Genomic DNA, 15,374 nt, shown 5'->3' on the forward strand with positions numbered 1-15,374 from the left:
ATGCACATTTTCACAAAGGCAGCGTCTGAATGCTCAACGCTCATTTAGCTGACAAAGGAAGTTTATAGTATTGCTTATGAAAGAAGAAATCATTCTGTTGGTCCTCGGGAGAGTCTTAGACATCCCCCACTATTAAATCTCCTCCTTGCGTCCCTCCCCTACGTTTTCGGGAACCGGAGAATGAAGAGTTCTGACGCATTTGGAAGGACACCTGTCTCCCGTGCAGCACAGCGATCGCTAGGCAGGCCGCTGGCCTGTCTTGGCAGTGAACGCTAGTGAGAGAAGCACAGATAATTACAAACTCCAGGGAGGCCGTAGGACCAACCTGTTCCTCCAGTCTGATCCAGCAGGTCCTTGCGGCCAACACCACCCTTTTTCAAGACCCCCTCCGACCCCCCTACCATCAGGCACACCACATAATGATATGGTCATCACACAAAGGAGATGGTGCCCCTCGGCTCTCTCAACAAGCGTACCTTATAATCCAGTCCGTGGAGTTTATTCATGACTTTGTTTTGTGCAGCCAGGATGTTGGTGACACAGCTAGAACATCATATTTGTAGATCTGATGCATACTTGAGAAATCATTTAATTATGATACAAAGGCTCTGTTCCAAAACCTAGTGATCTACCTTGGTGTCTTCTTAGGCTACATTCTGATTGAAATAGAATGATCTACATAGGCAGTGAGTTATACAAATAGACTAACAACAGAGTTTTATTCCTGTGATGCAGAGCTGAATTTTCAGCATCATTACTCCAGTCTTCAGCACATGATCCTTCAGAAATCATTCTGATATGCTGATTTGGTGCTTTGGTACGCATTTATTATTATTATCAATGTTGAAAACATTAGGTCTATTTTAAATATTAAAAGTAATATTTTAGGGAACGCTTTATTTTAAGGTGACGTAGTTACACGTTACTACATGTACTTACTAGTAATAGCAGTAAATTATGCATAATTACAAGAAACTAACACTAAAGCAAACTCTAACCGTAACTATAGTAAGTACATGAAGTTAATATTACTCAGTACTTATTTGAGTAAGTACAATGTAACTATGTCACCTTAAAATAAAGTGTAACCATATTTTATTAATCATATTTTGTGAAAATTTTCAGGATTCTTTGATGAATAGAAAGTCCAAAAGAACAGCATTTATTTGAAATAGATTTTTTTTTCTCTAACAATGTAAAAGTTTTGACCAATTTAATCCTTGCTAATAAAAAAAAAAAGTATTATTTTCTTTTAAAAAAAAATCTTACTGACCCCAAACGTTTGAGCAGTAGTGTACACAGCACACACAATATTGTGGGTAAAAAGGCCCAGATTTACAAGTGAATTATTTGTATTTAATTGTTATTTAGAGGTGAATTGTGTGTTAAACTCAATTTTCAGATGTGTTGTATTAGTAAACTTTCTAGCTTATTAGATTGGTAAACTTTCTAGGCTATTATATTGGTAAACTTTTAAGTCTATTGAACAGGTAGATTTTCTAGTCTAGTCCACTTTCTAGTTTGTTCCATTATTGACTCCTTGTATAAAAGGAGGATCCAACATGTTCCACCGGATTGCAGCGTGACTTGCTACGAGACTGGAGCGAGGAACCGCTGATGGGATACTTCACAGCTGTTTAATTTGTTTGTTTTAATCTTCATAGGACTCTAAGATCTGAGCTAGTAAGACTACACTGCTCAATATAGGATAACTTTTGATAACGATTCTTAGTTTGAGACATCACTGGTCTAACCAGACAAAGCTCCAAGCTCTTCAACCCATCTGAACCAGAATAGAAAAGGTTTCTACTTCAGAAGTTTTTTACAATTTCTTATACAATCTTATACGATACCATAATTATGCCATCTTTAAGAGCGCACTTAAAATGCTACACTCACTAAGTTCAGGAACAGAGTAACTGTGCCCAATTCATTACCAAGTTGAGCAGTCTTTATTCAATAAATGTCAGCAAACACAATAAAATATAAAATGAAGCAAATGTTGACCAGGTTAATGTTTGCATGTCATAAATGTATGTCATAAAATTCAGTGAGGCTCCAAGATAAAATAATTCTAAAATGCCCAATGCTTGCTAGTGTCTGGTGGATGTTCAACTGTTCTGATGTGTGAACGTACCGCTGAGGATCTCAGTAAGGCTTTTGAACCAAGTCTCACAGTGGTCCACGCTCAGGTTGTTGAAATGGATGGCATGGTCCTTGAGTTTGAGCCCTTTCTTCTTGCACTGAAAGAGTGTGATGCCCAGCAGAGTTCCACCCGTCTGCTGCCCGACGGAGCGTCTCCGCTTTACCTTCACAGCAAACACATCCTTTAGCTCCACATACTCCTCCTGCTTCTTCACATCACGGTCAGCTAAAGCAAACACACAAAAGACATTGATGTCATGTTATACATTTTTTCACCTCCTCTTGTAATGTTTTTTTTTTTTTTTTTTTTTTTTTTGACCCCTAATAAAATGTAATAAAATGTCTTGTTTAATTGAAAGACTGTAAAGGCCAGTGTGAATTGAGGTTCATTACTTTTCTTTTGTAGTTCCAAACCTACAGAGCCCTACAAAAACTTTTGCGTTCCCCTGAGAAACTTTGTGCAAATTTTCTTAGGGAAAAGCAAACATTTTGCGAGATAACGCAAAAGATTAGATTTTTTATTTTTCTTCCCATCTCGTTTTGTTTTTTCTTCCGACCACCATTGTCCCTTTAGGGGCTCCATACAAACCTGTATAAATGTATAGATTTACCTGTATAAAACCATTCAAAATTTGGGTGGCCTGTAAGATTTTCGAAAGAAGTCTCTCATGCCCACCAATATTATCTCTTTTTTTTATAAAAAATACAGTGAAACATTATAGAATACAGTAATATTGTGAAATATCATTAAAATAAAATAAAACATTTTCTATTTTAATTTCTATTCCGTTTTCTATTTCTATTTTATTTATCATTCCAATATGCTGATTTGGTGCTCAAGAAACATTTCTTATTATCAATGTTGAAAACAGTTGAGCTGCTTAATATTTTTGTAGAAACCATGATATCCTTTTTCAGGATTCTCTGATGAACAGAAAGTAAAAAAAAAAACTGCCTTTAATGTCACTTTTATCAATTTATTGTGTCCTTTTCTTGCTGAATTAAAGTATTCATTTTGTTCAACAACAACAACAAATATCTTACTGACCCCAAAATTCTGAACTGTTTTTGCCCATAGTATAAAAGTCAATGGGGTCCAAAACAATATCAGGACTCATGTTTAAATTTTCTTCTTTAGTGCTTTTCAGAAGAAGGAATTGCATATGAATTTGGAACAACGTAATGACGATTAAATATGAATTGAATTTTTTTAACTATCCCTTCTATGAAAACTAAAACAAACAACGAAATGAAGTTTTAATGGGTGAGAATTCAGACTTTTAACAGCACTTGATACCCCAGCGTTACGATGGGCTGTGAGTTTCCTGTTCTCTCCTGACCCCCTGCTGTAAATGATTACCCACAGGCAAACTCCAATTAAACCGCACTGAAATCTGTCGCCGAGCCTTAAGATGGACCGAGTTCTGTAGCTGCCTCTCTAAATGACAGTCTCTCTCCTCGTGTGAAAGCTTTTCTTCATTAGGAGCACCCCGAGCCGCACCTCCACGTTTCAGAACATTAACTACCCTCTCACATTACTGCGCAAGACACCAGCCGCCATCTGTTCCTACTCAGGCTTCTGCTAGAACCTCTCTATACCTCCACCACTCTATTTATTTAACACCGGAGCTTCGTTTCATTGTGGTCACTCTACAAAACCCTGAGTCAATTGAATTAGTGGGAATAGGAGATAATCTCTCCCGGCAGAGCTTTCCTTGAGCCAGGGCAAATGACAAAGTGGCCCGTGTTACCGGCTGTGTACAGGAACCTGCCTCAGAGAGAGCGAGGGAGGGTCCTGAAGGGTGTGGAGGGAGAACGGGACGAGGCCGAAAAGGGGGGCCTTCTCCTCTGCTACATTACAGTAAGCCGGTGCCCTGTCTGAATCAATCTTGGCACATCTGCCTGATGCTGACCGTAAACAGGATTAAAGAAGGACTTATCTGCTTGATGCTAATTGTGTTGCAGTTTTTGCACATGTCCACCCTTTTTAATAAAGAGACTCCAAATGCTGCTGTTCAACTGCCCTTTTCAGGCCGCGGTTGTCAGCATGTGCACAGCGCTAGTCAGGTTGGTCTGGGCTCTGATGCTCTACGACTTTGGCAATAGGACCCAATTAGTCCCCCCAATTAAGAGAAGGAAAATTGAGTTTAAATGAGCTGCCCGCTAAGTAGAAGCAATGAGATGTAGATTGAGATATACTCCTGGTAAAGCATGAGACTGACTAGCGTTTCCTGCTGATCTGCTCTAAAACAGGCCACACAATAGGAACTTTACTTTTTGCTAATACTGTGCTCTCTCTATTTTTGGGAGACCATAAATTCTTGCTTACACAAACTTTTTTTTTCTTTCTTATCTCTATTGTATTTTAGCCACTTTACAGCTCCACACTTGCTAATCTATTTTTAAGGGAATAATGATGCAACTTTAACAACTGCATTAAAATTGGCAGCAAAATTAATCTCTTGACGTGGCTTTGCTGATGCAATTAGAAAGCTAACGCAAGTATTAGAAAGCTGACGAAAGTTAAAATTATGCTAGAAAGAAAAAAAAAATAACAAAAAACTACCAAGGTCATTTGCTCATGACTGATTGTTCCAGTTTCTTTTTGCGATGAAAACAGGAAGCGTCATAAGGTTAAGCAATAAAAGCCACTGTTTTATTCCCTCTTTTTTTTTTTAAATGTGGTCATTTTCCAATTATGTATGCATCAGGAGAAGGTGTTTACTCGATTGCCATAATCCAAATAAGACTTTATACTAGTTACAAGATTGCTGAACAAGACATCTGGGATATGCCTGTATTAACAGGAATGTTGAGTCACATAAACACCTTATTCCGAAAATCCATTGTACTGGAAAATGTAAGTAATAATGGTTGGTATGTGATACATATACTGTACAGGTGCAAGTCATAAAATTAGAATATCATCAAAAAGTTGATTTATTTCAAGAATTCAACTTAACAGGTGAAACTAATATATTATATAGACTCATTACATGCAAAGTGAGATATTTCAAGCCTTTATTTGTTATAATTTTGATGATTATGGCTTACAGCTTATGAAACCCACGAAATCAAAATCCCAGAGAATTAGAATATTACATGAAATCACGCAGTAATTACACAGTAATATCATGGTCATTGAACCAGGTTTTGGTTCTTTTGGCAGTGTGGGCCGGTGCAAATCCTGCTGGAAAATGAAGGAAGCATGAAGTGCTCGGAAAATGTCCTGGTAGACGGCTGCGTTGACTCTGGATTTAATAAAGCACAGTGGACCAAAGTCCTCTTTTCTGATGAGAGCAAATTTTGCATCTCATTTGGAAACCAAGGTCCCAGAGTCTGGAGGAAGAATGGAGAGGCACACAATCCAAGATGCTTGAAGTCCAGTGTGAAGTTTCCACAGTCTGTGTTGGTTTGGGGAGCCATGTCATCGGCTGGTGTTGGTCCACTGTGCTGTCCACTCAACGCAGACGTCTACCAGGACATTTTCAGAGCACTTCATGCTTCCTTCAGCAGACAAGCTTTATGGAGATGCTGACTTCATTTTCCAGCAGGATTTGCACCTGCCCACACTGCCAAAAGAACCAAAACCTGGTTCAATGACCATGGTATTACTGTGTAATTACTGTGTGATTTCATGTAATATTCTAATTTTCTGGGATTTTGATTTTGTGGGTTTCATAAGCTGTAAGCCATAATCATCAAAATTATAACAAATAAAGGCTTGAAATGTCTCATTTTGCATGTAATGAGTCTATATAATATATTAGTTTCACCTGTTAAGTTGAATTCTTGAAATAAATCAACTTTTTGATGATATTCAAATTTTATGACCAGCACCTGTACATGTATACATACAGTTGTATACAGATTCACGAAAATAAACAGAAATCAGACATGCATATGCAATGTACAGTATTTCTGCTTATTTAGCACTCTTGTCTGGTTTTGGATGTCATTGGCTGAAAAAATGTATCACAGTTTCCACAAAAATGTTAAGCAGCACAACTATTTTCATCAATGATAATAATAAGAAATGTATTAGGCCTATATATATAAAGTTCTCAAAAGTTCTCCTCTTATGTTCCAGGGAAAAAAGTAAATAACAATTTTGAACAACATGAATGTGAGTAAATGATGACAGAATTTTAACTTTTGGGTGAACTATCCCTTTAATTGGAAAATGTGGTCTCCATGTAAATGTGATTAGTGCATTACCTGTGGCATACACTCATACTAACAAGTTCATACACTATATAACCAAAATGATAGCATTTTGCAGCAGTTAAAAAAGCAAAACACACTTTTAAGATGCATAGACAGAATATGTAGATTTCTTGTAAAGGTCGTCACACCTCTTTTGTGTGATCTAAAAGGGATTTGAGAGTAATCCATGCAAAAAAACGCAAAGCTGGGGTTAGAAAAGGGGGTTGAAGAAGATTTTTTGCCGCTGGTGCCTCTGCTGCAGGGCACACAAGTTCACAAATAAGAAGGGCCATATGTTCAGGGTCATTGGTCTAAAGGGGCTGCAAAGGGCCAAATCAATATGACACGTCTGGTAACACGCGAGGTCATATAACACGGAGCCCTCCTGAAGACTGACTATGGATATGTCGTCTCCGGAGAGCTCATCTCTCTTATTGACAATTACATGCGTCTCTGTGTGTAGACACCACTCACAGCCAGCGATGACACACACAAGCGCACATGCTATCATCACTGGCTGCCGATTCATGTTTTCTGGATTACATAAAATCAGGCTTGATGAAATGAAATTCAGTACAGTTGAGTCGGGCATGTTGTTGCAGCTGAGCAATTTTTTCCTAAAAGATGTGTGTATATATATATGAGAATGAGTTGTGTGTCAAAGTTTAATACCTTACAATAGGAGTTTGTTCAAATCACTAAGCCAAAGTATGATAAATAGTAATAGTGATGCATGTCTTAGCAAAAAATAACTTAAATGCCTAAATTGAAGTTGCATAAAAGTTTTTTTTATTGAGCATTACATTTGTACAGGTTCTCCCTTTTGTTTGAATTTTTCACATGTATAACAAAAATAATTTTAAAATGATTTTAAATGAGCTCTTTATGTTAGGAATTGCTGGTTGTCATAAAAGCTATATGCTAGGAAATTAGTTAATTAGTTTGAAAATAGCAATTCTGTTGAACCTCACATGGCGGATATCCAGAGCGCAGAAAACAAAGCAGGGAACGACGAGTCTGTGGCCCCCAGCGTGGCAAGTGTCATATTCTGGCGCACATGAGGCTGATTTCAGATGACAAGATGGGAACAGCCCTTCATTTGAGGCACAGTAAGACACGGGGAGATTAAATAAAACTGTGCACTCTTCTAGAAAACTTTATTGCTTCCAGATGGATACAAGCTTCCTCTCAGCAGCGTTCCGGCAAAGGCGAGACGCAGGGGGCCCGACATCATGTCATCATGCAACTAATGTATGGACAAAAAGAATCAATTCTACACCAGGAGTGATTTGAGCTGCTAGACTTTGTTACAGTGAGATTTCAATATGCATGTTGTCTGATGCATATGCATTGATTTTATTAGTGTTGCTTGAAGCATCACCTTTAGCATTGCTCATACTTAAGATTAGTGATATGAACAAAACCCTAACTGTAATCTTCATGATTAACTCATCCCATATGTGATTTAGACATAAATGAAACCTGCAGCCAGTTGAGGAGGTGTTGTTACTTTTCTGAGTCATTAGACTAACAATTGTTGCAATGTAGACAATAAAATGGCCAAAAAATCTCACATTACAGGAGGGACCCAAGCCATATCTAGGTACTCTTGCCAGTAGGCATTTAAAACTCTGTAAATTACAACAAGAGATTTTCTGGAGTACAAATGTCTAAAAATGTACTTTAAAAATTAAACAACACTGCATAACATATTAAGACTTGTTTTCATAGACTATACAACACCCTATTATCAAGATATTTACAGGTAAGCACCACTCCTTCCTTCAGAAAATGTGAATCTCTCCATATAGTAAATATCCATGAATGTCTTTTAAATCAGTCTGGCAGAGAATCTCTTTGCCTCATCTTCTCCCTGCTCATTGTTGATGTGTGCAGCGCTCTCGCAGATGAAACTAATACCGTGGTTTGAATGGGGACCAACTATGGAAAGCCCGTGCCAGGTCAGCAAGCCACTCTTTGCCCCCATGTTGTGTGGGGCCATGTGGTTCCCAGCATGCGTCCGAGAGCATATTTTCCACCTGTGCCTGTGGAAGCCTGTGTGCCCAGACCCACACACCAAAACCCAATATTTACATTTTTATATTGCCGTTTTCAAGCCCCCAGGATGCAAACAAAGGAGGCAGCGTCTGTTTGTTCCCTGTGTGCAATTAGACTGTGACACTGTATATCCCTATTGCAATACAGAGGGGTCACACACTTGAACTTTGACTGTGTTCGACACACAAGCCAGCTGATTGGCGTGCACGAGACAATCTGCTTGCTAAAACTGCCATATCACTGTATAATTTTTGGTTTTGATCAGCCCACAATATAGTCTGTGCATGCAGATTTCCATCATTGCACACTTGCATGATTGTTAATTAACTATAATATATTTTGGCAAATTTATGCTTTCAGCTACTAATAAGAGTATAGAACTCGCCGCTAGAACTTTTGATGGTTTCGTATAATTTTTTGTTTAGTTTTTTAGTTTTTTCAGTGGGATCCAGAGTTGTTTGCTGTTATTTAAATGCAATATATTTTGGCAAATTTATGCATTCAGCAACCAATAAGAATGCAGCACTCACCACTTCACTGTTTAAATCAATTCCATAAATTTTTTCGTCAAGGTCAGTGCAGAAAAAGTCTGTTGTTCACGTCAAGCTTGGCTGTTTTTTTTGTTCTTTTTTTGTTTTGTTTAAGGGGTCCAGTGTTGTTTGGGTGCCAACATTCTTCAAAATATTTTCTTTTATGTTTTGCAAAAGAATGAGTCGTACAAGTTTGGAACAACATAAGTGTGAGTAAATGAAGACAGATTTTTCGTTTTTGGGTGAACATCCTTTTATTAAAAAAAATTAAAAATCCTTGTTATATTTGTCCTGGTGAAAACACTGCAGATTAATTCAGGCGTACGACAAGAGGCATTTCATGCAATGCAAAACTGTTCTTATGCTCATTCTTATGCCGTCGTACAGTTTTGGAAGTGCGTGCGGCTCTCTATGGCTCTGTAACCAGAGGCTCCTACTCCGAGTCTCAGGTGTTAGTAGAAGAGCTGAGCATGTCTCAGCATAATGACTCATTATTGATGCTAATGATGTTCTGCTCATTATTTTTAAACAGGCTTTAGAAATAAACAATTATCGTCACCTACTTTTCATTATGCTCCAAGCCAAAATAATTTGAGGATATGAAGGAGGGGGAAATGTGATTTGTAAGACTGGATAGCTTAAATAAGTAACATAACTTCATTAATGTGGCTAGATTACTAAATTAACATTACTTATTGTTGTATCTAGTGTTGCAGAACATGTTTTTGTTTGTTGATTGATGCTTATCGAAGAGTATAAGGTTTTATAGCAGGGATGTTGACTGATGTGACACTGCTGAACGATCTTGTCTCTGCACTGCAGTTTTCCATGCGGAGGACAGGGAATGTGTCTTGACTAAAAAATGTCCCCCTTCTGTCCCTCGGTACTGTGAAATGGGATCAGATAACCTCAGCGGTGCAATTAGCCTCAGAAATCTGAGGCTGAGCCAGTCAGTCCAGTTCCAGAGAGCTACACTGGGGCAGATGCTCCATGCTGACCGCAATGGTCAACCAAAGTCCTCAGAGTTCTGGGAAAAACAGGTCATTTTCAAAGATCTAATAGTACCGCGCTTGTGTATGGTAAACCATCCAGCATTTGCTTGCATGACATGCTCGTTCAGTTCGGCGCTCATATAAATGGCTAAAGTGATCGATGAAACAAAAGCTGAGAACTAAAGTCAATATGTTGGGATATAATCTGAAATAAAATCATTTTAAAATGCTTACAGAAGAAGAATGGCTTTTTGTATCCCTCATCTAATGTATTACTCCCTCAGAGATAAGTGAGCATGCATTCAGGATAAGTAATTAGGTTCTCTCCATCATAGAAAAGAAAATCCCTGGTCATATCTGATTATGGACTTAAAAATAGCAGTTTAAACCAGTCCTATTCTCTTTTTTTTTATTTGATTTTTTTACGATTGCTCAGAAGTTGTTCTTCATAGCTCAGAACTTTTAATTGAGTTCTGTTAATCTTTCAAGTAAATTTCACTTTTGTACAATGGCCATAAGAAACATAACACATGCAACATAAGAAAACACATGCAAATAGATAAAACACCAGCAAATTAAGAAAACATTTTCATCAATTTGACAACACATGTGCTGCAAATACTCACAACACAACCAAATACAGAAACACACTGCAAATACTCACAACACAACCAAATACAGAAACACACTGCAAATACTCACAACACAACCAAATACAGAAACACACTGCAAATACTCACAACACAACCAAATACTCACAACAAGTTGAGCTCTCTTGGCCACCGTACTTTTGTGTCAGATAATTCTCCTAAAAATTGTTTAGTAGCAATAAAAACAGACACAAAAGTAACAACTGTTGAGATGTACTGTATAGCTCAGATAACTTGGTCTAAATAGAATCAGATAAATGTTTGAGTTCATTTGAATCAATCTCTTCTGAAACTCTGACGTGAGATTAAGGGTCTTTTTTTCAGTACAGAAATCTGAGAAACAGAATACTCAGTGTAAACTCATTCCTGTCTAGGATAAACAAATGAGATATTAAATATATATTTTTGTTTTTGTAACTTGAATGTGCAAAGGCTTCCGGTGTCATTTGCTTACAGTTATTTTAGCTGAACAAAAACAGTCCGTTATGCTGCTTAATATTGCAAACTGGTACTTGCTATCATACTATTTGAATTAATTATCATAATCATAAACAAACTGGTTTGTAGTGCAAATAGTTTTACTGTTTACTGCACATTTCCCTATAGCAACTAATGAATGGGAAGTCTTGCACATTCAAAGAAAATAGCTTACTTCGGTGTTGCAAAATAAGGTGGATAGATTCTTCTCCTGAAATAAGCCATCTTTTAAGCAGTAAAGTTCAGTGCAAACATTTTAGACGCTTTTCAGCAACATGCAGCATTTACTTAAGCTGGTTGCCTTCTGTATCCAGTTTTATGATAAAAAAAATAAAAAAAAATAAAAGCATACATTTGCAATATCTGCCCCATGAGCTTTGTTCGTATACGTTTACAGAGCCAGAGGTAAAAGCAGCACACACATGGCATGAACCCACCAGAGTGATCTAAATGAACTGCGTGGACTGGAGGCGTGAACTGCCCTGGCACTCAGATCAAATCACGGTGTTTGTACATTCAACAGACAAACTGAAGTAAAGCCAAGGCCAATGCTAAGCAAATTCAGGGTTCAAAAAGTCAAACCCAGATCCCTTTGGCAAACAATCCCAGTCTCCCGTGCTCTTCTGTGGTTGCGGCTGAATATGAGGCCAATTCAGCGGGCTCTACTTTCATTTGTAAAACGTGAGCTAACTGGCATGTTTACTCTGGATAGGCAGCGGGCAGAGGTGATGCCTCGTGAGCGGTATTTTTAAAACATACGGTAGAAATAGTGCTGACCTCTAAAAAAAGAAACTCTATATATTATTTACAGTTTGTCCTGTTGTCAGCCCTGGCTAGTGCTGTCTTAAAGGGATAGTTCATACAAAAATTAAACTTCTGTCATCATTTACTCGCCCTCATTTCGCTCCAAACCCATATGATTTTGTTCCAACAAATTACAAAGAAGTGTCACAAAAGTACTTAGACAAACCTAATGATGCCATATTTGAATGAAATTTACAATGAAGGGCAAGATTGTCAATGAATAATGTCTAAATTTCAGTTCTTCATCAAACAAAGCTTTCATATGGCTTCAGAATACTTGGACTATAGCACATGAGTCATATGGACTACTTTTATATATTTCTTCTGCACTCTTTAAAAGAAAGGTTCCATGATTTATTTATTTTTTTATTTTTTTTATTTTTTTTATGATGCCAGCATAGAAGAACAATTTTGGGTTCCTTAAAGAACCTTTCAGTGATCAGTTCACTGAAGAACCATGTTTTTCTTATAGTGTGAACATTATAATAATATTTTTCCACTATAAAGAACATTTTGTGTAATTGAAAGGTTCCATGGATGTGAAAGGTTCTTCATGGGACCATCAATGCAAATAAAGAACCTCTTTTTTTATCATAATGGAGTTTGATAGCTCTGGTCCTCATTCACTTTGATTACATGGAAAAGTCAGAATATTCTCCAAAAATCCATTTTGTGTTCCAAAGAAGAAGAAAAAAAGTGTGAGTAAATAACGAATAGCCGATATTTAGCCTACACTAACAGTCAACATTTTTTTTAAAGAAGTATCTTCTGCTCACCAAAGCTGCATTTATTTGATCAAAAATACAGTGAAACAGTAATATTTTGAAATATTATTACAATTTAAAATAACTTTTGTCTATTTTGATATAGGCCTAAAATTCATTCCTGTGATGCAAAGCTGAATTTTCAGCATCATTACTCCAGTCTTCAGTGTCACATGATCCTCAATCATGATCCTTGCTGCACAAGAAACATATCTAATATTTTCTCATTTCTAATATTTTGGTGGAGACTGTGTATATCACAATTGTTTTTGTTTTGTAGGTCTAAAGCATATGACAACACAAATAAAATGCATAATCAGAAATTAAGCAACGGGAGAAGTAAACAGAGGTATCAAATCATCACTGAAATCCAACACACAGTGTTGTCATAGAAACAAGCACTGAAATGCCACATTGCAATCAAGTAATTTGATATTGTGTTTGTCTAGTTGGGTAATGTCCTCCAATCTCTCTCAGTTGTCTGTATTGAGGGATCAGGGGCAATATTCTGATCTGTTATCCCTCGGCGGAAAACAAGCACATGAGCGTCAAATAGAGAACCCCAGTATATCGAGATCTCACTGTCATTTTTTGGCATTTTCAAGGGAACATTTGGTAAAGGCCATAGGGGGTTATTAGATGAATGCTTTCTGTGTAATGAGAGCTATGGCTTAATAACATTAGCTTGGATCACAGATGAAAAGTACTGTCTATAAAGCTTACGCTGACTGAAAGGCTCTCTTGCACTCGGCAGCGCTCATGCTTTAAAGTGCCTGTACAAAACAACAGTCAAAGACAGGAAGTACATGCCTCAGCTTCAAACTGCTGGGCGTGTTTCAAAATTGTTTCATTTTTGTTTCCTGATCTCCGCTCTCTCACAGCAAATTCGGAGGGCTTCTTTTGTTAATGAAGACAGCAAACAAAAATTCACACATCAAGTAAAAAATGATATGATCAATAAGTTATGACAACATATGTTTTTACATTGCTTTAACTCATCAAAATAAGTTACTTAACAACTTTAAATAACAACTTTTCTTATAAGTTATACAAGATTCAACTAATTTGTTTAAGTCGGTTTAATGTAATTTAAGTTGAAATGACTTAATCATTCAAGTTGATTATACTTACAGTAAAAAATATAAGGCAGCAACTTACAGTGTATATGGATATGCGCAAATATTTCTAGTAACTTAAAATGTCTAGATTAAATGTTGGATGCCTTAAATATTACCCAAAGAGAAAAACTACACATGCAGGCCTATAGGGTTTCACTGATATCCGATATGAAAATCAAATCCTCCTAAAAAGTCATATGGTTATCTTCTTAGAGTAATGATGCAGATGGTAGTTTTGAGTATCATTTACTTGGACATTTGCTAACTGTCCACAAGACTGACAGATGCCCTACTTTAGGTGGTCACAACAGTCAGCCGGAGTCCATTACCAACACAGCTGTTACACATGAGTTTCTGGCAGAACTGACATTACCCCCTTTTTTCCCCCCTTTATTTGGATTGCTATATTGTTGTAGCCCTATTTGCTTGTGTAATTATTACAGTAGGGTACAACGGAGCTAAAGGCCCGCCCACAATATGATTATTTTTGGTTCTGATGTTTACAACAATCAAAAATATGTTATTTTATTGAATACTGATGGAGCAGCACAATATTTGTGAAAAGCTTAGTTTTATTAAAAAAGCATTTAAAATGGCTTTTTATAATTATAATTTGTTACATTTATAAAGCGCTCTTCTGGGTACTCAAAGCGTTTTACGTATCGAAGGGGGAATCTCCTCAACCACCACCAATGGCATCCTGGATGATGCGACGGCAGCCATACTGCGCCAGATCTCCCACCACACACCAGCTTATTGGTGGAGAGGAGACAGAGTCTATTTTAGCTATAGTGAACTTTTGTTGCAACAAGGGGATTTTTTCCCTCAAATACTATCCCTTTACTTATAGAAAGTTATTGAAAAACAATGGATTTAATCACCTCGAACAAAACTGGAAATCATAAACAATGAACTCAAACAACAGAGCATGGTACTAGCCATGCCAATTATGAATGCATTATCTGATCAAATGTAAGTCATTTTGGATAGAAGTGTCTGCCAAATGCATAAAACATAAATGTCTTTTATCTCAAATTATATGAGATAATTTCAGTGATTCTCAGAAGCTAGCCTATATCTGCAACATGTATTTGGATCAGATGACCTCAAAGACAAACTTTTGTCATTGAAGCAATGGCCTCGTGGATGAGGTCACTTTGTTGTGCATGCAGTGACAAATGTGTGTTTGGTGGAAGAATCCATATATTTCTGAAAATGCAACTTTCTTGATGTGTGAGTCTAGAGCTCATGTTGTAATTGTGCATCATGTGTTTGTATTGATGTACAAGAAAGAAACATAAATAACCAAAATTTTAAACAAATGATTATTCTAAAACTCTCAATTCTAGAACGATTCAGGCAACACTTTATTTTAAGGTGACGTTGTTACATGTTCTTACTACAGCATTAGTAATAACAGTAAATTATGCATAACTACAAGTATAAACCAAAGTACCTTAAACCAAACCCTAACCCTAACTGTAACTCTAGTAAGTAAGTTACATGTAACGTTAGTTAATTAAAATGACTAACGTTAAGTAATCTCTCTTACTTGAGTGTAAGTAGGCCAACCATGTAACGTAACTAACGTTACGTCACCTTAAAATAAAGTGTAACCACGATTCATTCT

General features: G+C 37.0%; 1 protein-coding gene and 1 long non-coding RNA gene across 2 annotated transcripts in view; one reads left to right on the forward strand and one right to left on the reverse strand.

The window, feature by feature from the left end:
* Window positions 1-5,879, forward strand: part of LOC309503861 — an 87,809-nt gene extending 81,930 nt beyond the window's left edge. The window contains exon 2 of the long non-coding RNA XR_014207902.1: window positions 5,111-5,879. This is a non-coding gene — a long non-coding RNA (uncharacterized lncRNA). The remainder of the gene's footprint in view (window positions 1-5,110) is intronic.
* cerkl (CERK like autophagy regulator) overlaps window positions 1-15,374 on the reverse strand; it is a 59,526-nt gene that overhangs the window by 43,056 nt on the left and 1,096 nt on the right. The window contains exon 2 of the mRNA XM_082176684.1: window positions 2,138-2,371. Coding sequence (XP_082032810.1) covers window positions 2,138-2,371 — 234 coding nt within the window. The remainder of the gene's footprint in view (window positions 1-2,137; window positions 2,372-15,374) is intronic.

Source organism: Leuciscus leuciscus, assembly GCF_965113295.1.
Source record: "Leuciscus leuciscus genome assembly, chromosome: 7".
Taxonomy (NCBI): domain Eukaryota; kingdom Metazoa; phylum Chordata; class Actinopteri; order Cypriniformes; family Leuciscidae; genus Leuciscus; species Leuciscus leuciscus.